At 43.4% G+C, this 26,506-nt stretch overlaps 1 protein-coding gene across 1 annotated transcript in view; it reads left to right on the plus strand.

The window, feature by feature from the left end:
- Positions 1-1,518: 1,518 nt before the first annotated feature.
- Positions 1,519-26,506, plus strand: part of GPX3 (glutathione peroxidase 3) — a 39,563-nt gene continuing 14,575 nt past the window's right edge. The window contains exons 1-2 of the mRNA XM_044281146.1: positions 1,519-1,717; positions 21,267-21,420. Coding sequence (XP_044137081.1) covers positions 1,631-1,717; positions 21,267-21,420 — 241 coding nt within the window. The 5' untranslated portion in view covers positions 1,519-1,630. The remainder of the gene's footprint in view (positions 1,718-21,266; positions 21,421-26,506) is intronic.

Below are 26,506 nucleotides of genomic sequence, written 5' to 3' on the forward strand. Positions count from 1 at the left end.
GCCCCTGGCCACAAAGCACTGAGGGAAGGGGGGCCCAAGCTGAACTCTAGCACCAGGGCCCATGAGCCCATCGCTATGCCCCTGCATGATGATACTTGATATGGGTAAGGCTGGGTGGTGACTGCAACCCTGTCCACCCACAGAAGTCAACGGCCGCACAAAGTTGAAGGTAAAACCACAGTAACCTGCAAGTTTGCATGGCTACCTGCCACGTTGGGGGAAGGGGGGTTGCAACCCCCACATTGTGGATCCCCCCTTATCCATATAGTACCTAAATAATAAAACATTGCCAGGTCTGAATAGCTATATTTATCTGTGCAATCCTCATGATTGCGCTAGTAGTTGTAAACCGCCACCTCAACGCATTGTTAATGTTATGTCATGTGTGGATCTGTACATGCTGCAGTCACTATTATATCATGTCCATTGAGTTCATCAGTTATCTTCTCTCCAACACATTACTCTTTAACTAAACGAATTACAGGACAAGGTACAGATGTAGCAGAGACTTTCTCACTGACAAACCGATGGAGCAGATTTACTAACACTGTCTAAAATATAGAGTGTTAACGGAACACTACGGAAGCACTACGGAGCGCTTTCTGGGGTTCCGTTCCATGCCTGTGCACCGCAAAAAGATAGAGCATGTTCTATCTTTTTGCGGAACGGAGGGATCGCGGACCCATTGAAGTGAATGGGTCTGCGATCCCCCTGCGCCTGCCCCGCGGAAGGTGCCCGTGCATTGCGGACAGCAATTTGCGGTTCACAGCACGGTCACGGGACACCAACGGCCGTGTGAATGAGCCCTTAAGCTACAGCAGTAAACTGAGGCTACCTTCACACCAGCGTTTTTGCTGGATCCGTCATGGATCAGCAAAAACACTTCCGTCATAATAATACAACCGTCTGAACGCATCTGGTTGTATTATCTCTAAAATAGCCAAGACAGATCCGTCTCTAAAACTATTGTAAGTCAATGGGAGACGGTTCAGTTTTTTGATGTGTCTGAGAAAACGGATCCGCCACCATTGACTTACATTGTGTGTCATAACGGATCCGTCTTGCTCCACACCACATCGCGGACAGAAAAATGAATTAGTCTGTCCGCGAGGGGGACGCAACCAAACGGAATGCATTCTGGCGCACTCTGGCGTTTTGTTAAGTTCAGTTTTGTCCCTATTGATTACGAATAGGGACAAAACGGAAGCGTCCTATGACAGATCTCAATAGCGGAAAGGGAAATCCCAAATGTGAAAGTAGCCTGACTTGTCTGCTGCTTTGTGCGCTGCAGCTGTTAATCGATACGTAAAATCAATAAAAAGTGCTGCATAAAGTCCAGGTGTAGCTATAATAGCACCAAATCACAGTAACAAAAGTAAATATATACGCTATCCAGGATGTAGAGGGAGGTCTCTGCCTGTGATAACGCAGCCATTCACAGGGTTAACAGGTTCAGTATCTAATTCCAGCCTTCCTATTGGCCGCCACTGGCTCTGCCTTGGGTGTTATATTGTGTGATCACTGGAATGTGCCATTATTCCTGAGTACAGAGAACCAGTGCTGCTCAGCTGACAGCTGTGACCACATTCAAGAGGCTCTGCTGCTGCTGCCGTCGCTCTGCTCCCCCAAGATGGGGGCTCAATTTGGATTGTCGTGGCTGCTGCCTTGCGTCCTAGCTGCTCTAGTCCAGGCACAAAAGAGCAATGTACCCAAGTCGGTAAGGACTCCTTGTTTTAGTATCAAATGACACATTGATTGTACAGCTGCAGGAGAGCTGAGTTTGTCATTTGGTCTATTAGTTATTGGTCATATATATCATATGTTCTGTACGGTTTTCCATATAACTCATTCATTGTCTTAATACAATATCTGTGGGCTATCACAATGCACAAAGAAAGAGGTGAACATCACATTCAGCTCTGCTATATCTGTGCATGATGCTGCCTGAAGACAATTATTTTCTACAGTAATACGTAATACAAAATATACAGTAGATGATGCATGTAAAATCCAATAGATTTAGGCAATTTAACTTTAATTTACTGCCGCCTGCAGCTTTCACACATTTTTTGTATGTACTTGTGGCACTGTTTTCTGCATTTTAATGCATCCAGATGTTACTTTATATTGTATATTAGATTTTGAATCCTTTTTGCATGGTTCTGTTTTTGTGTTTTGTTTTGCCTTTTAGGCTGTTTGTGTAAACACAGCATTTTCTAGGCATGGGAGGTTTCCCTTTATGGGAACAGAAAAATACCTGCTTAAAATGTTACCATTTAAAAAAAAAGCTTGCAGTCACAAAAAAACTGCAAAAAGTATGGTGATTTTTACCACCAAAAATACTACCACCATGAAAGATACTGTGTGTGAAGGAAGCCTTTATGTTGTTAGGTATCCAGTTTATAAACACCATTAATAGGCTGGAATTTCACATGTAGATCCATAAAAAATATATATATATAAAAAGGAAAGACTGATATTTCTCTTCTCTCTTGTATACATTCTTATGTTTTGAAAAAATAAAATAATGCATCAATAACTACCATAAAAACTGCATGTCTGATTCCAGCCATCGACAGGTATTCAGAAAAGTTGTCTCCTCATAGACAACCCCTTTAATATGAGAGATGCCACAGTTGATCACCACTGGTCTGGCTCCCAAGTACCTGGCATACAACTTATTTTACAGAGGGAAGTTGCCACCAGCTGCTCATTCCTTGTTTAATAATTATCCACTACAGGGGAAATATAGAATTGCATGTGGCCATCTAAATATATGGTTGTCCATTTAATACATGGATGGATGAGGAGTGGACCACCAGAACAAAAGCTGTTGCTTGTGACATCTATACAGCCTTTGACAAGCCCCCAAGGTTCTTTATATACCTTAATATAAGACTATATATAATATTACTTAAAGGGTTTTCCACTAGATTAATATTGTTGGGCTATTTTCAGGGTCTGATGGGTCAGGGTCCAACACTCTGTAGTCCTGCTAGTTAGCAGTTCTGCAGTAGGTCTGGAGCTGGAACTGAACAGCTCCATCCATTGTGTGGTGGACAGAGCTGGCACTACAGTGCTGCTCCTGTTCACTTCAGTGGGACCAACGCAACAGTATTGGATGAAGCTACTGTATGTGGTTCTGCCGCTGGAGCTAAGGCGGCTGATCGGTGGGGTATCAGACCACAGGAAATAAGATGTTGATGGTTCGAGGATAGGCAAGTGTAGTGCCCTGGAGCAGAGAGTACTTTTATATTTGGACATTTTTGGACATTTGCCTATTTCCCCTATGCAGAGTTAAAACTTCTTACTTTATTTCACCTAAAAGGGTTAACTTACACTGTTTAATACTGTGTAACTGCACTTTATATATATGTTGTGATATATATCCTATTCATTATCACTGTATTTACATGGCTCTGTGGAAAGGGTTAATGAATACTAAGAGACTGTTAGGGCTTTGATTGAGAAGCTGGTTATTTTAGCTTTAAAGAAGACCATGTTTTAGCTTTAAAGAAGACCATGTTTTGGAGGGAAAAACCCAGACTTGTTTACCACCCAAAAGCAGACCTTTTAAATGTCTGGTATTAGCTATGTTTTATGTCTGGAAACTTGTTTTTGTTTGGAAAACCTGCTGTGTCATTGAGTGACCAGAAAAAGATGCTGAGATGGGAATACACTGCCGCAGACCCTGGATCACCAGCCTTGGACCAGGGTACCAGCCTTCTGAAAAGAAAGAGAGACAGCTAGCTCAGGCCTTTCCTCAGCATCAAACCTTTCTTCTGCCAGGGAGGAGACTGGAGAAGCCAGCCCAATGCCTTGCCTGTATTCTTTTGTATCTGAATTCCTCCAGTAAAGAAGCATCCTGGTTTACTGCAGACCCTGACTCTCTGGACGTATTTCCTATTGGGGTGCACCATGCCTTACCATCCCTTCTGGAGAGCAGCAACGCTTGGTGACACCTCGACGGTGGCCGGGGGACCCAGCGTAGCATTGGGGTCACCCCAAATACAGCCACAGTACAATCATTATTAACGTACCAGAAAATCCCTTTAATATAAGACTCTGTCCAACACAGTCTTTTCCACCGACAGACATCATACAATGGTCTACTGTGTGATCTGTTATCAGCAGACATGTTTAGCCATTACAGAACAACTTATTCAAAAATGATTTTGTCATTTATAGGATAAAAAGATCTGTTGCTAACCTATATATCATTCCTGGTAGTGTCTGCTCCTGCTGCTATAGGACGTATGGACAGGGGCCACCGAGGCCTCATCATTGGTTGTCCAAAGATCACCACAGACATTAAACACCCAAGAACCTCAAGCAAGAGACTTGTTTCACTGCCCCTCTGTCCTGGATACCTATACTTATCTGTACAAACCTTTACTCCCTAGGATGGTACAAGTAGTTCTAAGCTGCCACCTCAATGCATTGTAAATGTTATTTAATGTGTGGATCTGTAAATGCTGTAGTCACAATGCAAACATACGCATTATAAAGGGTGGGCCATGAAAAAGTAGCCCGCCTCCAATATTTCCAAATCAAACTGCCTAATAGTAAGTCTGTCTTAGTCGCCCATCACAACCAATCAGAGATCCGCTTCCAGTTCCCTACAGGGCTCTGAAAAAATGAAATCTTAGCTGCGATTGGTTGCTATGAACAACTAAGACAGATTTACTATTAGGCAGTTTGATTTGGAGATATTGGAGACGGGCCACCCTGTATAATGTCCATTGAGTTCATCGGGAAGACTTACTGACAGTTATCTTTACACTTTATCTTTACAGTTATTTTTACACTTTAACTAAACGAATTACAGGACAAGGTACAGATGTAGCAGAGACTTTCTCACTGACAAACCGATGGAGCAGATTTACTAATCCTGTCTGAAATATAGAGGGGAAGATTTATCAAAACTGGTGTAAAGGAAAACTGGCTTAGCTGCCCATAGCAACCAATCAGATTCCACCTTTCATTTTTCAGAGCTCCTTTCAAAAATGAAAGGTGGAATCTGATTGGTTGCTATGTGCAACTTAGGCTCCATTCACACATCCGCAATTCCGTTCCGCATTTTGCGGGATCGGAATTGCGGACCCATTCATTTCTATGGGGCAGCACGATGTTCGGCCCCGATCCGGAAATGCGGACCCGCAATTCCAATCCCAAAAAAAATAGAACATGTCCTATTCTTGTCCGCAATTGTGGAGAAGAATAGGCATATTCTATTAGTGCCAGCGATGTGCAGTCCGCAAAATGCGGAACGCACATTGCCATTGTCTGTGTTTTGTGGATCTGCAAAACACACACGTATGTGTGAATGGATCCTAAGCCAGTTTTTCTTTACACCAGCTTTGATAAATCTCCCCCATAGTGTTAACTTAGACTGTGCGACAAATTTCCTCCAGTGGCTTAGTGGTTAGACAATTTTCTCCAACTTTATACTACTTATTAGTTGGGTTTGTGTAAAACAGTGCCTCTTTCCCACTAAGTCATGCCACCCTGCATGCAAGGCACAGTGGATTATTCTTTTTTGGCTTATTTCCTTCATAAATACCGTATGTCTACAATGAGATGTACCAAATGGCGTCAAAGTGTGCCAAACATTTGCGCAGATTACGTCAAAATTGTGAATATGTGGATGCTGTTTTTTGTTCAGGTTTTTTTTCCCCACCGATCAGAAGAAAAACTTCACAAGGCAATATTTCCAATAGACTTTCAGCTAACATCTGGAGCTGGCATTTTTCTTGTGAAGAATTGCACTAAAATTGCAAAAACAGAACAAATCACCTGTGTGCACTTTGAGCGTAATGTTATTTTTACACGGACTGATGTTTCCAAAATTATTAGGCAGTGAACCAAATTTTCCCAATAATTGCCTGATCAACAGAAGACACGAGGGGCGCATTTACATGCAGCATTCATCCCCTCTGAATAGGGTTTTCCAGTAGTTTAATATTGATGGCCTATATTCAGGATAGGCTATCAATATCTGATAGGAGGGTCCAACACCCCGCAGTCCTGCCAGTTAGCTGTTCTGCAATAGCTCCGGCACTGAAACTGAACAACTTTAACCATTGTGTGATGGACAGAGCTGGTTACCACAGCTCTAATCCTGTTCACTCTAGTGGCGCCAACGCTGTAGTCACCTGCTCTGCCCACTACAGGAACGGACGGAGCTATGTAGTTCTGGTGCCCGAGGTACTGCAGCTGCTGTAGAACAGCTGATTGGCAGGTGTCAGACCGCCAATAAGATATTGATGGCCTGAGGATATAAGACTCTTTCAAACACAGTCTTCTCCACCGACAGACTTCATACAAGGGTCCACTGTCTGGTCTGTTTTCAGCAGATATGTTTAACCATTACAATACAATTTATAATTAATATTTTTTTTTTAATAACATGTCAAAAAAGATTTCCTAAAGATTGAAATGATTTCAGTAGACCGTATTTACAATCTTTGTCATTTATAGGATAAAAAAAATCAGTTGACAGCCAAGATGTAAGTGTTTGTGCCTGCTGTTATAGGACCTATGGACAGGGGTCACCAAGGCCTCATCACAGGTTGACCACAAGCTCAATTAGGAGACTTAATTCATTTCCCTTTTGTCCTGGAAGGGATGGAATGAAAAGAGGTGAATTTGCCCTGAGATGGCAGTGTGAATCAGCAGAAGAGGGAAGGATTATTTTGAGTCATATAGGCAAGAGGGGCATTTGCTCCCGGGCCCCCGAATCCTTAGGGGCCCCCCCCCGCGCCGGCCCACAACTAACTATAGGCAGGACAGTGACAGTCACACGTCCATTGTGGAAGCGCTCCTCTCCAGTCATCTGTATCGCCGTCCTCAGGACGGCGATACCAATGGCTGTGCAGCAGGGCAGGGGAGAGAGAGGTGTGCCTTCCCCTTCCTCCGATAGGCTGCTGGCCTAGTGCCTGCAGCCTATCAGAGGCCGGCGCAGGCGGCGGGTTGACGTCATCGCGCCGCCTGAGCCCTGAGCCGTACAGCGCGGGACACAGGCTGGAAGAGGCCTGCATCACATCGCTGTCAAGGAGGTAAGTATACTTTTTTTGTTTTGTTTTGTTGTCAATACTATTGGCTACTGGCACATGATAGGGCGCTCTGGCTACTGGCACATGATAGGAGGGGACCTATGGCTACTGGCACAATATAGGGGGGGCTATGGCTACTGGCACATGTTGATGGGGGGCTCAGGCTACTGGCACATGATAGGGTGGCCTATGGCTACTGGCACATGATGGGGGGCCTATGGCTAGTGGCACATGATGGGGGGGCTCTGGCTACTAGCACATGATAGGGGGGCTCTGGCTACTGGCACATGATAGGGCGCTCTGGCTACTGGCACATGATAGGAGGGGACCTATGGCTACTGGCACAATATAGGGGGGGCTATGGCTACTGGCACATGTTGATGGGGGGCTCAGGCTACTGGCACATGATAGGGTGGCCTATGGCTACTGGCACATGATGGGGGGCCTATGGCTAGTGGCACATGATGGGGGGGCTCTGGCTACTAGCACATGATAGGGGGGCTCTGGCTACTGGCACATGATAGGGGGGCTCTGGCTACTGGCACATGATATAGGGCACTGAGGGCATCTACTGGGGCACTATATATGGGACATTTTATACAGGTACATTATGGGGGCACTAGGAGGGAGGGGGGGGGGAGAGGAGCACTATAGGGGCATTTACTGGGGCCACTATATAAAGAGGTATTATATACTGGCACATTATGGAGACATTAGCTCAACAGGGGGCATTACAAGGGGGTATTTTTTGCACTGTCACATTATAAGGAGAATTATTTCTACTGGGGGGGGGGGGGGGGATCTGCTACCCCCTGCCCCTTCTCCAAATCCTTAATATGAAATCTTTCACATTAGGAAAAAACACATCAGCTCCGCCGAGCCCCCGGCTAAAGTGTGGAAGTGGTGTCCGAGATCCCCAAAGGTCAAGCCAAGTAATTGTAAGTTTTCATATGAAATATGTTTATGTTATACACATATAGCATACACCGTGCCCCGCAATATACAGTTTCTTCTGTAAAAGTAATCAAGTGTCATGGGGGGCCCCTTATTGTTTTTCGCCCCAGGGCCCCATTTCACTTAGAACCGGCCCTGCATCAGGATATTGGGGAGACTCCAACATGAGGTGCAATCATAACTACTAAACTAATCTGAGAAAGAAAAAAGTTAATCAAACTCTTCAACAAATCATGCCTACTTAACAGGGGGACTCCCTTCTATAAAATTATAGAGCAGGAGGAACTGAGCAGACTAATATATGGTTGTGTGGAAAAAAGTAAGCAAAGTTTTATTGTCCCTGCTGTCTATGATTAAGAGTCCAGTGGGTGGTCCTGTTCAGTAACTGACCATCTACAGTGGGGAAAATTAGTATTTGATACATTGGCGATTTTGCAAGTTTTCCAACCTACAAAGAATGGAGAGGCCTGTCATTTTTATTGGAGGTACACTTCAACCGTTAGAGACAGAATCTAAAAAAAATCCTGAAAATCGCATTGTATGATTTGTAAATAATTAATTTGCATTTTATTGCATGAAATAAGTACCGTATTTGATCACCTACCAACCAGCAAGAATTCTGGCTCTCACAGACCTGTTAGTTGTTCTTTAAGAAGCCCTCCTACTCTGCACTCATTGTAGCTGGCCAGCTAAGACCTGTCCTAGGTTGCTAATATAGCTTATATGTGTATACAGCTATACCTGCCAATAGCCTTAATACAGTTCCTATGATTATGTTTTAAAGACAAAAGCAGAGTTATTTACTGTGACATCATGTTTTGGATGTCAAATAACTGTTATATTTTGTGTTCGCAGAAAAAGATAATATGCCTTTAAGATTCATTTTGTAATGTAAGGTAAGCTCAGTGGCACAGCAGAAACAACAGAAAGCATAGTGTTAATATGTCTTTGATGGACAGAAGTCTAGACCAATCACAGCCAGATTCTCATGCAGCAAGAGTTTTCACCAATCACAGCCAGCCTCACACACAGCCTGTCTGGGAATTCCCCCAGCTCCTGCTGCTAGAATCATTATTCAACAGAGTCAGGAGCTGAAGAGACATTCACTCCACTGAGAGCTGAGTTTTATGGGAACAAGAGGCCAAAATAGGTCAGTTATATAATGTTCATATTGTTAGTATTGTGTTTAGAACTGTATACTGAACTAGATATATAAGTGTTTACTTACAGTTCCACCAAATTGCAAGCTACAAATTGCAAATACAAATTCAAATTGCAAGCTACAAATTGCAAGCATACAATTGCAAGCATTCAGATTCCATATTGCAATTCAAATTGCATACAACCATACCATATCATACTCAACCAATCTGCAAATAGTCACTGCTAACTGCATACTGCAAATAGAGCTATTAGTTAGACCTCAGATATACCTCTCAGAGAGATCATAAAGTGCTTAAATAAAGTGAAAGTACAGATACTCAAGAGATAAACATATCCACCATTTTTTGTTGAATGACAAGATTGAACAGTTGAACCACCATCTTATGCATACCGCCATTTAGTGATATCTTTTCAACATGTGTTTTGTACATGGACTATCTGCTGCAGAGGCGGCAGTGTTATATGAAGAAAAGTTTAAGTTAATAAAGAAGTTATTTCAAGCATTTGGTGTGCTCTTTAAACCTACTGTTTCCATAGAATGGCCCTAGAGGAATTAAAGAGTAACAGGCAGTCTGGTTAGACCAAATTCAGAGATATCAAAATTCTTCTAATGCCACAGCGCAAAAGGCACTTCATAGTGCTGCGCCTGCCACACTCATTACCTGTATTATTTACACCTGTTTGAACTCATTACCTGTATAAAAGACACCTGTCCAAACACTCAATCAATCACACTCCAACCTCTCTACCAAGGGCAAGACCAAAGAACTGTATAAGGACACCAGGGACAAAATTGTAGACCTTCACAAGGCTGAGATGGGCTACAGGATAATAAGCAAGCAGCTTGGTGAGAAGGTAACAACTGTTGGTGCAATTATTAGATGTAAGAAACACAAGATGACTGTCAATCTTCATTGGTCTAGGGCTCCATGCAAGATCTGGCTTCATGGGGTAAGGATGATTCTGAGAAAGGTCAGGAATCAGCCCAGAACTACATGGGAAGACCTGGTCAATGATCTGAAGAGAGCTTGGACCACAGTCTCAAAGATTACCGTTAATAACACACCACGCTGTCATAGATTAAAATCCTGCAGGGCATGCAAGGTCCCCCTGCTCACACCAGCACATGTCCAGGCCTGTTTGAAGTTTACCAATGACCATCTATATGATCCAGAGGAGGCATGGGAGAAGGTCATGTGGTCAGATGAGACCAAAATATAACTTTTTGGTATCAACTTCACTCGCCGTGTTTGGAGGAAAAAGAAGGATGAGTACAACCCAAAAAACACTGTACCAACTGTGAAGCATGCGGGTAAAAACATCATACTTTGGGGGTGCTTTTCTTCAAAGGGGACAGGATGACTGCAACGTATTGAAGGGAGGATGAATGGGGCCATGTATCACGAGATTTTCACCAACGACCTCCTTCCCTCAGTAAGAGCATTGAAGATGGGTCGTGGCTGGCTCTTCCAGCATGACAATGACCCGAAAAACACAGCATGGGCAATAAGGAGTGGATCCGTAAAAAGCATTTCAAGGTCCTGGAGTGGCCTAGCCAGTCTCCAGACCTGAACCCACTTGAAAATCTTTGGAGCTGAAACTTAACGTAGCCCAGCGACAGCCCCAAAACCTGAAAGATCTGGAGAAGATCTGTATGGAGCAGTGGGCCAAAATCCCTGCTGCAATGTCTGACCTCTGGAAATACAAACAATTACTGAATATTTTCCTACAAAACTACATATCAGTCTGCTCAGCCCCTCCTGCTCTATAATCAATGTAAACAAATATAGGAGTAGATCCAGCTCAACTCTAGTTAGTGCATAGTGTGTCTTGACACCAATAGACAGATAAAGATGCATACTCACAGTCAGACAGTCTATCTATCTATCTATCTATCTATCTATCTACCAATCTATCTATCTATCTATCTATTTATCTAACCATCTACAGTATCCCTTTAAATTCTGTATAACCATTTGCTTCTGTGGGGTTGACCTTATTATTTAGATTTATTTTTATGTATAAAACAGTCTATACTTGGTTAAATCTGGAAAAAAACAGGATGACCCCATGACCACATGCCACTGGTCTCAGCTCTGTCTTTGTCAGAGCAGCAGTCTCTGGAGCGTTCTGTTGAGATCAGCAGGCTGCGCTCTGTAAAATTTGTCAGGGCCATGCGGTGGCAGTTAATTGCTTTTTACGGGGCGGTAGAATTATTATTGTCCTCTGAAAAGCGTGCTGCTATAGTTCTTCATATTGTCCTTTATTCTAAACTGCTTTGGCAGTCAACATTGAATTTGCACATTATTTAGAGTGAACCTGCCTTAGTTTCTCTGTTCCCAGTATGATGGTCCAACAGGACCAACCAATATTCATAAAAGTTTCTGCTCCAAGGAAGAGGGGAACAATCACTTTTTCCCATATGCCCAGTTTGATTGTGATATGGAGTTGGCACAATCAATCTCCTATGTGCTCATTGCAATAATATACAGCTGTACACTCATTGACAAATAAATGACAAACCAGTTTTTGGAATAGCATGAAACTTTATGTGTGAATGTAATGATGATATATATAATTGATTACAGTATTAGAGTGAAAGGATAAGTATAATGGGGAAAACTGTACAATCGAAAGGATGTTCTAGTGCCCTGCAGAGACATTCCTGAAGCTCTCACCCCAAAGCCTCCATTCTTGAACCCAATTGTCGTGGGATCCCAAACAGAACCAGGATTGTCACTAAAGATGATATGGTTCCAGTCCATAGTGGGCCAGGTTTCTCATTCATCTATCAATGCAATCAAAAGCGACACTTGCTGACTGTCAATGGCAGGAGGTGTAATGGACACTATTAGGGATGGGCGAATCGACTTCGGGTGAAACATCCAAAGTCGATTTGCATAAAACTTTGTTCTAATACTATACAGCAGGCATGGCCAACCTGCGGCTCTCCAGCTGTTGTACAACTACAACTCCCACAATGCCCTGCTGTAAGCTGATAGCTACTGGCAGTCTGGGCATGATGGGAGTTGTAGTTTTGCAACAACTGGAGAGCCTCAGGTTGGCTATCCCTGCTATACGGAGCAGGTACCACTTGGAACCGAACACAAGTTCGGGAAATGGTTTTTACAGTACAAATTAATTTATGAAGTTATTGCCCGAAGTCTCGTGAGACTTCACGAAGCAATAACTTCGGCTCATCGGACCCAATACATTCTAATACGGTACAGAGCTCCTGCTCCGTACAGTATTAGGACAAAGTTTTATGCAAATCGACTTTGGATGTTTCATCCGGAGTGGATTCGCTCATCCCAAGACACTATGACACCACATTTCCTTCTGCTAATCATGTAGAAATGGTCCAGGCAGATAAAGAGGTCTGGATGGTGGATAAGGGGTCTGGGTAGTGGTCAACGAAAATGTGGGAGCTGCTCCTGCTTATTGGTTAATAAAATGATTTTGTGCTTTCAGCCATGGCGATGTGCATCTGGGCATTGGATTGTGCTGACTAACCCCCATTTCTTTCTTTGCAGTCTGCATTGGAGGTGTGGCTGACTCTATTGGTTATGCACTCCTAACTAGCCTGTCTGTCCTACAGGCTGATTTTAATTAGTGCAAGTATAAAGCTGTAGCCTGCCCTCCCCTTTATTTTTTGGGGGCCATTTGGCACCAGGAGAGGTAAAATACAGAGTGGGCTCAGCATTCATATGAAACCTGCATTCCCAAAATTTTACGGAGGCGATTATGACACCAGAGGAGGTAGTATTTAGTGTAGGTTCCTGTCCTAAAGAGATCACCTTGTTGTTGGCGGACAGACAAAAATAATTTTGTACAAAATATATTTGCAAAGAATCTCACATGTATAACGTCTCATTAGCATTAGTACATTTTATAGTGAGTATGGTACGATTGTATTTACTTTATTATTTGTGTTTGCAGAGTACTGTTGCATTGTGTTTGTTTTTGCTTTTGTGCTTTCAGCCATGGCAACGTGCACCTGCGCAATGGGATGTGCTGACTGACCTCCAGTTTTTTCTTCTCTACTGATATTCATCATGTGTGTATATCCTCAAGTAACCAACTGCTCCTAACATCTCCAAACAGCTAGGTCAGAACGGCATGGATGGTGGGCAATTAGTCGAAAAGAACATCTTATTTCTCTAAGTCCAATGATAGGCCAGCCCCCTTTCAAAGTCTGTCAATTGGGGAAAATGTCTTCAATCTTTCACCACAAAGTACACTACCCAAAAGTAGCCTCTGAGATACTTTTTATAGGGCAGCGAGGAAGCACTTTTTCACTTGTTTGTCGCAAAACCCACTATGTAATCAGACTATACTTGTAATCATACCCCACGCCCAAATAATTAATACACAGCTCACAGACCTGTCCTGAGTACCTACTTGGGGCTCAGGCCCGCCTTATGCTCTTCTTTCCCTCTGCTGACACTGCTCCTGATATGCCATCACCAGAGCGCTGGTCAGCCTGCTTGTCCACCAGGCTCCCGATACCTTATTCTCAGAGATTGGGAGTGTTCCCAGACACCTTCCCTCAAGCATTTTCCAGCATTGCTGGTGGACTTGCAGGGGAGGAAGTGCGCCAGGGCAAACAGGACATTTTCCTTGCAGAGTTTCTTCCCCCCCCCCCCCCCCCTCATTCTCTTCTTGCCCTTTTTTCATCCAATCCAATTCTTTATTAGTTTATTAGCACTGCATATAATACAACATTATCAAATGCTAATAATAAAGACTGATCATTTAAAGGAACACACACCTTGGAAGTACAATGCCATATTACACTTTTGGGGCCAGCCAGTGCCATACCTCTCTTTTATTCATTTCTTATCTATCAAGGGCCATTTATTTATGCCTGTAGCATTCCCATTTCTTTCATGGTTTTTAATAATCACTATTTTTTTGTATTTCACCAGTGACAGTTTTGCATTACCTCTTGTGAGCCACCAATGACAGTGGAGTAATTTCCCATGTGTATATTTATATGTCCCCACACCCCCTGATTTTTTTTATTGTGTAATGCCTGAGGAAGGGAGTAGTCTAGTGCTGAAACACGTAGCTCTTTACACTGTTAGGCCTCTTGCACACAAACTTTTTTTTTTCAGTTTCCGTTCTGTTTTTTGCGTTCTATATACGGACCGTATACAGAACCAATCATTTCAATGGATCCACACAAAAAAATGGAAAGTACTCCTTTTGCCTTCCGTTTCCGTATTTCCATTTTTCCATTCTGTTCAAAGATAGAACATGTTGTCCGTATAACTGACAAGGATAGTACGGTTCTATCAGGAGCCAGCTGTTCTGTTCCGCAGGAGGCCTTAATAAACAGTAAAAGAGATCACGCATCCAGAATCTTCATTGTCAGCAGCTCCTGACAACAGTCCATTTTGCCGGCCCCCCAACCTCCCCAATAGTTCCTTTCTAATAATTGCCTGGAGGTGAAGAGCAACTTTTACACGCAGCGATCCCCTCTGCTGTATGGGGACAAATGCCATTGCTTGGCCTTATACAGAGTCCTTGTTTCTGAGCAGCATAACATGCTGCCCACAGACGATGATTTAATGTGCCGCATGAAATATCATTGGGAACGAGAGTTCATAGTAACACTATTTCCCGATAATCGGACCGACAGTTGTGACAGGCCTCTGACGATATTCCAATAATGACTGGAAGATGATGAGAGTCACACTTGCAATTATGCATTACAGCTATTATATGATATTCTACATGCGCCTACGTGCCAGCATTCAGCGATGAGCAGGAGGCTCAGTTTTAGAAGCCCCTTGTTCTGGTGTTATACCGCCCACAGTTTATCAGTCATGTACTTACTGATTCTAAGCTCAGATAGAAATTCTGCCCCCTTCTGGCTTCTCTACTTCCTGTGAAACTACTAATGTATTCTATGAGCCCCTCACAGCCTTGATGCTCACAGGCAAGAGTGTATATATGATCAATTCCAACCATGCAGCTGCTAACTGGGTGCTGGAAGAGATGGGACCAGCCCTGGTTGGTCTTATCCCCTTTATTACAGGGTGGCAAGAACCTATATAGGCCTCTGCTCACCATCCTTACCATAGGAACTTTATTGTTATCTAACATGGTAGTAGGGCATTTGGCCAAAGAATAATATTGGGTGAAGAGGTAAGGTGTAGCACTATAGTGACAGCCCATATTGATCCTTTCTATAGGGGCCCCCTTCTTCACTTTCTGTAGGACACTTATAATGTGCAGGGAACACTGATGTAGAAACATTTTATTTTTCACATACCCCTGTCCCATATCTCCATTTTATCATTCAGTGCACATTAGCTCCTGTCAGTAACGTGCGTCATCAGCGACACTTGGTGGTGACAGCAGTGCTAAGTGTCAGTAGCTACTGATAACTCCTGCTAAATCCTTAGAAGGTGTCCTAATTATAGCTACAATAATGGACATCAATCTGCTGGGAGTAGAGGTGCCTGAAACTCACTATTTGGATAATGGAAAAGTACTGTGTGCGCGTGATTAGACTCATCCAGAAGACATTAATATACAACCCTGGCTTCATATGAATAGTAAACCTCAACTATCACAGGTCTCCCTTATACACACAATATTAAAGACTTATGCTGCTTAAGGCGGACATATGATCAGTACAGGGAATGTATGAATCTTCGTAGCATATACTATCAAGGTGAAGTGACATACTGTATTCTGCCTGTAGGCTCGCAAATGATCATCTCAGATATTATGGTCATCTGTCAGCTTTAGCTGTGAACAGAGAAGAAAACATAATCTTGCATTACAATGGATCGTGCATGTGTACAATGGATTCTTAAAAGTAGAGTTTCCCTTAGGCTACATGCACACGACCATTGTGTGTTTTGTGGTCCGCAAATTGCAGATCAGCAAAACACGGATGGCGTCTGTGTGCATTCCGCAATTTGCGGAATGGCACGGACAGCCATTGATATAACTGCCTATTCTTGTCCGCAAAACGGACAAGAATAGGACAGGTTATATTTTTTTTGCAGACCACGGAACGGAGCAACGGATGCAGACAGCACACAGAGTGCTGTCCGCATCTTTTGCGGCCCTATTGAAGTGAATGGGTCCGCATCCAAGCCACATAAATTGCGGCTCGGATTCGGACCAAAACAATGGTCTTGTGCATGAGGCCTTAAAGTAACATTTCAGGCAAAGGTGAAATACTGTGTAAGGGTACGACCTCACAGTCAGGTTTCCTGATGCAGTTTTGGAAGCCAGGAGTGGATAATAAAAGTAGAGAAAGTATAAAGGACAGATATGACTTATCCTCTTTTTTTAATTCACTCCTGTTTTTGGATTCCAAAACTGCATTCAGACTGTGTAGCCATACCCAAAGACCGGCCTAACAATGTTCTCTGCATCTGCCTAATGCAGTAGCCTAATATGCCCTGCCAGTGGCGGGGTCTTAATAGGCTGCATATTTTTGTAAAATGACTTCTGGGACTAGAAGAAAAGTAGTAAATAAAGTTTTATAAATAAATAAAAAAAAATAGAAAATTCCCCAAATAAAATAAAAATCCATGTTTTCCCTCAGAAAACTTTTTTTATATGAAAAGAAATTAATAACGTGCATAATATTGCCACAGTCAGAACAACTATGAAATTATAACGTTATTTATCTCACACGGTGAATGCCATAAAAAAATAACTTCATAAAACAACGCCAAAATAGCAGTTTTTTTTCTGTGAAAATTTACTGTTTAAATATGGAAAATCTGGAAAACAAGGGATCACAAACAAATTATGCAGCCTTAAATGGTATCAATTAAAACTACTCTTTCAGCAAAAAATTAGCCCTCACACAGGTCTGAAATTTTTAGAAGAATTCACTCCCTTAGCAGTGTCATTATACAGCTGGGATTTGTAGTCCTACACACACAACATGCTGCTGAGTCTCCCAGCAGACATGTTACTCAGGGCAGCACTTGTATTCACTCCCTTAGCAGTGTCATTATACAGCTGGGATTTGTAGTCCTTCACATACAACATGCTGCAGAGTCTCCCAGCAGGCAGACATGTCACTCAGGGCAGAACTTGTATCCACTCCCTTAGCAGTGTCATTTTACAGCTGGGACTTGTAGTCCTACACATACAACAGGCTGCTGAGTCTCCCAGCAGGCAGGCATGTAGCTCAGGGCAGCTCTTGTATTCACTCCCTTAGCAGTGCGGGGGAGGGGCAGAGGTTGTTTTTATTGCATGTAAACAAAGTGCCAGAAAAGAACCAGAGAAATGAGGAAATATATATATTTTTTTTTTTGCATAAAACTTGCTTAGCTTAGTTATATATCAGATTTTCTGTGCTATATAATTTTTTTTCATAACTCGGACAACCCCTTTAATGGAAACCATACTCGAGGAGAGGATTGTGGACCATCTAAAATCCCATGGATTGAAAGATGAAAAACAGCATGGGTTTACTTCAGGGAGATCATGTCAAACTAATCTTATAGATTTTTTTGATTGGGTGACTAAAATAATAGATGGCGGAGGTGCAGTAGACATCGCTTATCTAGACTTTAGTAAGGCTTTTGATACTGACCCACATAGAAGGCTTATCAATAAATTGCAGTCTTTGGGCTTGGACTCCCATATTGTTGAATGGATTAGGCAGTGGCTGAGGGACAGACAACAGAGGGTTGTAGTCAATGGAGTATATTCAGACCATGGTCTTGTTACCAGTGGTGTACCTCAGGGATCTGTTCTGGGACCCATATTGTTTAATATCTTTATCAGCGAAATTGTAGAAGGCCTCGATGGTAAGGTGTGTCTTTTTGCTGATGACACAAAGATTTGTAACAGGGTTGATGTTCCTGGAGGGATACACCAAATGGAAAAGGATTTAGGAAAACTAGAGGAATGGTCAAAAATCTGGCAACTAAAATTTTATGTTGATAAGTGCAAGATACCTGGGATGTAAAAACCCAAGAGCAGAATATAAAATCAGTGATACAGTCCTAACCTCAGTATCTGAGGAAAGGGATTTAGGGATCTTTATTTCAGAAGACTTAAAGGTAGGCAGACAATGTCACAGAGCAGCAGGAAATGCTAGCAGAATGCTTGGGTGTATAGGGAGAGGCATTACTAGTAGAAAGAGGGAAGGTGCTCATGCCGCTCTACAGAGCACTAGTGAGACCACATTTAGAGTATTGTGCGCAGTACGGAGACCATATCTCCAGAAGGATATTGATGCTTTGGAGAGAGTTCAGAGAAGAGCTACTAAACTGGTACATGGATTGCAGGATAAAACTTACCAGGAAAGATTAAAGGACCTTAACATGTATAGCTTGGAAGAAAGACGAGACAGAGGGGATATGATAGAAACTTAAATACATAAAGGGAATCAACAAGGTAAAAGAGGAGAGAATATTTAAAAGAAGAAAAACTGCTACAAGAGGACATAGTTTAAATTAGAGGGGCAAAGGTTTAAAAGTAATATCAGGAAGTCTTACTTTACTGAGAGAGTAGTGGATGCATGGAATAGCCTTCCTGCAGAAGTGGTAGCTGCAAATACAGTGATGGAGTTTAAGCATGCATGGGATAGGCATAAGGCCATCCTTCATATAAGATAGGGCCAAGGGCTATTCATAGTATTCAGTATATTGGGCAGACTAGATGGGCCAAATGGTTCTTATCTGCCGACACATTCTATGTTTCCACGTTAATGAAAAAAACATGAAAACATTGGCAGTCATTAAAGGGTTGTAGGAGAGCAGCAGTAGGATTCCACCCATTTATCAGCATGGGAAAGCTTAGTGTGGAGGTGCCACTGTATATACATACATGAGATTTGCAGTAAGAACCTTAATTCAACAAAAAGGAAGAAGGCGCTTAATTATTTTTCTGGAACCAATCCCAAATTCAGAATGTTGCTCCGCTCCCAGATAAAGAAGCAAACACCACAGGGCAATGTAAAGTGCACTGTACTTTTAACCCTTATTGTGACTTGACAGCGCTCTGTTACCTGAGATTAACAAAAAGGACATTTATTTTGGAAAGGATTTAACTTGCTGTTTGTTGAAATTCTGTGTGAGGGGCTTTGAGGGGACAGTTCAGCTCTTCTAACATCTGGTTTTTTAATACTTGCATTTCCATAAAACAACCATTTGGACCATGTTGGTATTCTACATTGTGTAGTCATTCTGCCATAGCTCCTGGAAATATATGAATAACTTGACAACTACAATTATTCCCCTAGTCAGTTGGGCATTTGCCTACACACTTTGTCATAATCAATTGACAATAATTATGGTAACACCCAGTTGTCAGTTTTTTCATATATTTCTAGGAAGGATAACTGAGGAACAGGACAACGTTCTAAGAAAAGATCTCCAAAATTATTGTTTCATGGAGAATGTAAGTATTTTCTAAAACGCACACAACAGCACAAACAGATACTGTATGCTCTATAGAGAGAAGATATGAGTAAGAAGATGTTGTCCAGTTTGCAGCATGTTCTTGCTCTTGTATAAATCCTGGATGGAAAAGCAGGTGTTAATTTACTCCACTTATCTAGTTACACAGTTACATACCGTGGCCGTATTGCAGCCCGCAAACAGCGGGACCGCGATATGCAGGCACCGGCTGTGCACTCCCTGCTCACTTGAATGGGTCCGCAATCCGGAGCTGCATGGTGTTTCTGTCCGTGCCTCCGCACTGCAAAAATATAGAACATGTTCTATTTTTTACGGTGCAGACGGATCACGGAATCATTCAAGTTGAATGGGTCTTGATCCGTCCCGGCCGCTGCACAGATGTTGCCCGTGCATTGGGGACCGAAAATTGCACAACGACCGTGTGCATAAGGCCTTAATATGGTTGAAAAAAGACCTAAGTCAACCAAGTTTAACCAAGGAATAGGTGGGGAGGCGAATTTGAGAAAAGGGAGTTAGACTCAGATTTCTACACATTTTCAGAAGCATTAATGTCATTTAGGCTACTTTCACACTAGCGTTCGGGGTTCCGCTTGTGAGTTCCGTTTGAAGGCTCTCACAAGCGGCCCCGAACGCTTCCGTCCAGCCCTAATGCATTCTGAGTGGATGCGGATCCGCTCAGAATGCATCAGTCTGGCAGCGTTTGGGCTCCGCTCCGCTCAGCAGGCGGACACCTGAACGCTGCTTGCAGCGTTCGGGTGTCCGCCTGGCCGTGCGGAGCCAAACTGATCCGTCCAGACTTACAATGTAAGTCAATGGGGACGGATCCGTTTGAAGTTGACACAATATGGCTCAATTTCAAACTGATCCGTCCCCCATTGACTTTCAATGTAAAGTCGGGACGGATCCGTCTGACTAACTTTCAGACTTAGAACTTTTTCTGAAATACAATGCAGACGGACGCAGTCATGCTGGAACAGAAAAGAGCCTTCTCCAAACTGTTCCCATGAAGTTGGAAGCGTACAAAATATATTGGTATTTTAAAGCATTAAGAATTCCCTTCACTGCAACTAAGGTGTGTAGGCCAACCCTGCAAAAACAACCCTATAGTGTTACCCATCTTCTACCAAACTTTACAGTTGGCACAATGCAGTCAGGTAGGTAATGTCCTCCTGGTAGTCGCCAAACCCACACTCCTTTAGACCGCCAGAAAGAGAAGCATGATTCTTCACTCCACTGAACATGTTTCCACTGCTCCTGGTAGAGTGCTTTAGGGCTCATGCACACGGTCATTGCGGTTCCCAATGCACGGAATGGCCGAATACATGAGCCCCTACACAGGGGTGAGGCTGTGGACAATGTTTTTGTGATTTATGCTCAATTATCTGTTGTCCATTGGATATTTAAAGGGCTTTCTGGTTCTATGTAAATAAAGTTTAATGACTTTATAATGAAAAGTTCTGCAACTTTCTAATATACTTTGTGGTTCAATTCCTCACCATAATAAAGATCTCTGTTTGCTGTCAGTGAAAAGAAACATGCCGAGGCTGAAAACTGTTAATAACCTATTATTTTTTACACCTTTGTTAATATAATATTATACAGTGATTAGGTTAGAGAAACCCATGCAGACTGTCTGGTTTACTTAACTCCTTCTAATTCTTTTGATTTTTGTTTACTTCAGGTTGACTGCTACAATTCTGTCAGCGGAACGATCTACAACTATGCGGCCATCACTATAGAGGAGAGTCAGCTTGTCCCCTTTAAAGAGTACGAGGGAAAGACACTCCTGATTGTGAATGTGGCGACGTACTGAGGGTTAACCATGCAGTACCACGGTATGATGTGAGCACAGAGGATTATGGGAGATGTGATGAATATTACACAGTGTATTAATCGATTATCTGTTACTGAGATCTCTTATGACAACTGTATATATACCCTAGTACATGGTTTGTCGTAAAATATGGATACTGAGAGTAGCAAAATTACAGCCACTTCACATCTCGGCTACGAAGAAGCTGCTTGCAACAACTGAACTCTCACTAGCGCAGGGAAGAAATGGCCCTATCAATCAGTGCGAGAGACTTCGGCTGAAAGGCGGAGGTGGAGCGGTGCTCTGAGGGGCTAGGCCCACCACTTGGTGCTGCAAGCTCACCTCATTACCATAAAAATACAAATATATTCTTCAAAAAGACAGATCAGATTGCTACGACAGGAGTAGTTGCACTTAGCATGATCAGCCTTGCCACACAGTATGCCAGGTTTACCAGGGTTGATCATGCTGACAGATGCTCCTAAAAATGTGGTCATATTTTCAAAGCAACCAGATCAAGGTTCTCAGTGGCCTCCATTTCATCTTATTGAGGCAGTCCATGTGACTGCTATGTAGCATGGGGGAGGGGTCCTAGGAAAAGAAGAACTCCGTGTCTGACATGCAGGGCTGCCATCAGAAATTTTGGGGCCCCTTACACAGCTCAAGGCCTGGGCCCCCCCTCCTACCCCGCCCCTTTAGAATCCGTCTTGACTCCACCTCCCCTCCACCCCCAAGGACCTACCCCCAATTTCATAATTTTTTTACAACTACAAAGACAGTAAAAAGTGATAATCAGTGATTTCAGTAAGGAATTCATTTTTGACCAAATAATATGAAGCCTGCTACCACGACAAGGTAGACTCTTTTAAGCAGGACCCTCCGCTAACACTAACTACACTACCTGTTCTAATCTGCCCTAGCAATCTTCCCCTGGCACATTTAAAAAAAAAAAAAAAAAGCACAAGGTTTACTGTTACAGTGTTATGGGGGGATCTGTGGAGGACTTACTGTTATGGGGGGAATATTTGGATGACACACTGTTATGGGGGAATCTGTGGATGACACACTTATGGGGGAATCTGTGGATGACACACTTATGGGGGAATCTGTGGATGACACACTGTTATGGGGGAATCTGTGGAATACACAGTTATGGGGGAATCTGTGGATGACACAGTTATGGGGGAATCTGTGGATGACACAGTTATGGGGGAATCTGTGGATGACACAGTTATGGGGGAATCTGTGGATGACACAGTTATGGGGGAATCTGTGGATGACACAGTTATGGGGGAATCTGTGGATGACACAGTTATGGGGGAATCTGTGGATGACACAGTTATGGGGGAATCTGTGGATGACACAGTTATGGGGGAATCTGTGGATGACACAGTTATGGGGGAATCTGTGGATGACACAGTTATGGGGGAATCTGTGGATGACACAGTTATGGGGGAATCTGTGGATGACACAGTTATGGGGGAATCTGTGGATGACACAGTTATGGGGGAATCTGTGGATGACACAGTTATGGGGGAATCTGTGGATGACAGTTATGGGGGAATCTGTGGATGACACAGTTATGTGGGAATCTGTGGATGACACAGTTATGGGGGAATCTGTGGATGACACAGTTATGGGGGAATCTGTGGATGACACAATGTTATGGGGGATCTGTGGATGACACAATGTTATGGGGGATCTGTGGATGACACAATGTTATGGGGATCTGTGGATGACACACTGTTATGGGGGAATCTGTGGATGACACACTGTTATGGGGGAATCTGTGGATGACACACTGTTATGGGGGATCTGTGGATGACACACTGTTATGGGGATCTGTGGATGACACACTGTTATGGGGGATCTGTGGATAACACACTGTTATGGGGGAATCTGTGGATGACACACTGTTATAGGGGAATCTGTGGATGACACACTGTTATGAGGAATCTCTGGATGACGCACTGTTATGAGGAATCTGTGGATGACACTGTTATGGGGATCTGTGGATGACACACTGTTATGGGGGATTTGTGGATGACACACTGTTATGAGGAATCTGTGGATGACACTGTTATGGGGATCTGTGGATGACACTGTTATGGGGATCTGTGGATGACACACTGTTATGGGGATCTGTGAATGACACACTGTTAGGGGGGATCTGTGGATGACACACTGTTATGGGGGATCTGTGGGTGACACACTGTTATGGGGGATCTGTGGGTGACGCACTGTTATGAGGGATCTGTGGATGACACTCAACCACTCTCAAACCCAACTGGTCAAACTTGTTAAATGGATCCCAAACACAATATGCACAATAACACCCCCCTCCAACACTTAATTAACCCCTTCATGGCCTAAATATTTTTTTCAAAGCTGAACACAAAGCTAAATAGGGCTGGGTGGGCTGGCAAGGGAGGGGTTAATAACAATGATGGAGGATCATGGCCCTGTGGGATAATCCAGAAAACAGCTTTACATTTTACCCCTGAGCAAAGACCACACAACAAGTTGGACATGCAGTACTTTTAGTCCGGCGGCCTTTCGCCATGCACTGCAATGCTGTGCCGGAGCTCCGCCCCCGTCCCCATTATAGTCAATGGGGACAGAGCGGTGGTCCGGCGAAATAACGGCAGGACGGATCCGACAGAGTGAACAGCCTGTCGGATCCGTCCTGCCGCTAGTGTGAAAGTAGCCTTACAATCTCATGGCTTCTGAGCAACAGTCATCTGTCACTTCTCTTATCTCTCTGCCCTCTGTTCCTTAATCTTATCACTGCTGCAACAAAAGCATCAACCTCAGTGTAAACTGTTCTACACTCGGACTCGCGGCTCTTTTAACTCAAAGAATCGAATGAGTCTCTAACTAAGTCGGATCTTTAGATTCTTTTAAATGGTTTCTACCACATCGTTTTGACAAATTTAGCTGTCAGACACTAGCGATCCGCTAGTGTCTGCTCTACCAAACAATGCTATTATGATAACTTTTTGTGCAGCCGTTTCCATAAAAAACGAACTTTTATTGATATGCTAATGAGCCTCTAGGTGCTATGGGGGCGTCTTTTCAGCACCTAGAGGCGCAGTAAATGTCTGACCGCTGCCTGCACAGACATCTCGGTCATCGGCGCAGGCGCAGTGAATGTCTGACCGCTCCCTGCACAGACATCTCCACTGCGCCTGCGCCGATGACCGAGATGTCTGTGCAGGCAGCGGTCAGACATTAACTGCGCCTGCGCCGAAGACAGATGCACCGAAGACAGAGGTAGGATCACATTCCAGAGGAGATGGGCGTGCTGGAGGGACGCACTGGGCGGCATTTTGTGAAGGTAGACCGAGCCTCTAGGTGCTGAAAAGACGCCCCCATAGCACCTAGAGGCTCATTAGCATATCAATAAATGTTCGTTTTTTTATGGAAACGGCTGCACAAAAAGCTATTATAATAGCATTATTTGGTAGAGCAGACACTAGCGGATCGCTAGTGTCTGATAGCTAATTATGTCAAAACGATGTGGTAGAAACCCTTTAACCTGTGACTCATTCGATTCTTAGACTCCCTGTACAGTGTGTGACTCAGACTCAGAGCTGCTAGTGCTTGCCTTGCCTCAGCTCTGATTGGTTGGTGGGCGGGGAGGGGAGGGGCTGGCAGAAGCAGCTTCCACTCTAGGATCAGATTACACTCCTCCCGAGCCCCTCCCCTCCCTGCTGCCAGCGGCTCTGCTATTGTGTGCTGTGTGACTCACTGACTCAGACTGAGCGGCTTCATACGGATCGGCTCAGTCAGATGAATCGACTCCTCCGATTCAAATGAACGATTCGTTCATGAACTGGACATCACTAGCAAGGAATAATCAATTGCCCCCCTCTAGCGATGCAATAAAGTTCAACTCAAGTCACTGACAAATGGGAGGGGGGGCGGGGAATTATTATTATTTTTTTTAAATTGGAACTGGCCGGGCCCCCCCCCAGGGTCTGGGCCCCTTACTGGGGTATCGGCTGTACCCCCCTGATGGCGGCCCTGCTGACATGAAAACACTGCATTTTCATACAGCCGTCATTGGGGGAGCTCAGTATAAAGATTATACAGAGCTTCCATCACAGTCAACAGTAACTGCAAAATTCCTATACACTGAGCTCCCCCTAGTGGTGTAGGCAGACAGTTTTATAATAAACTGTATGAGGAAAGCAGCAGACATACAGCTATATGGAGGATATTTATTGATGCGTTTATGCTGGTTGGTTGGTGTAAGAACTTCGAGAAATAAGGTGTTCAGAATCAGCAGCTTAATTTAAAGCACCAATTCCCCTTTTTCCAACATAGAAATCACTGATAGCGGGTGGGGCAGAGGGTGACTTTTTATTACAATTCTTTTAATTAAATGTTTTTCCGGTTAAAAAGGAAATTTACTCAGAAACTCCATATTGCCTGGAAAACTTGGTGGAGCAGGGTATTCACCATTTTTGCTGTGGGGCCCTGTGTGATTAGTGTATGCCTCTGATTGGTGTATTTAATGGTAGTCTGTCTCTTTATGCAAACCTTCCATTCTAACTGACTGAAGGGCCCACCACGCTTCAGTGAGCCTCTGTATGGATGCTCATTTCCGTATGCTGAAATAGACAGAGTGGATGCTAGTGTCCCCTGGTCAATTGCCCCTCCTGCCCTCCATATCTCCTGGCCCATTATTGTGTACACATTTGATACATGAGATCCAATATCCCCCAACTGTGTATACATTGCATTCAGAAAATCTTCAGACCCTCTCGCTTTTTTCACATTTTGTTGCTGCGGCCTTGTGCTAAAATAAAAACTAATTTAAGTTTTCCCCAACATTCTGCCATCAATACCTCATAATGAGAAATGTTAGAAATCTTCTCTACTTGATTGAAAGGAAAAACTAAAATATTTCATTGTATTCAGACCCTTTACTCAGTACTTAGTTGAAAATGTCACAGTCTCCAGTCTTCTTGGATATGATGCCACAAAGTTTGCACACCTGGATTCAGTGTTTTTCATTTTCTGCCATTCTGTTCTGCAGATCTTCTCAAGCTCTGTTTGGTTGGATGGGGGCTATCGGTGGAAAGCCATTTTCGGGTCTCTCC

The sequence above is a fragment of the Bufo gargarizans genome, chromosome 2 (assembly GCF_014858855.1).
Source record: "Bufo gargarizans isolate SCDJY-AF-19 chromosome 2, ASM1485885v1, whole genome shotgun sequence".
Classification (NCBI taxonomy): domain Eukaryota; kingdom Metazoa; phylum Chordata; class Amphibia; order Anura; family Bufonidae; genus Bufo; species Bufo gargarizans.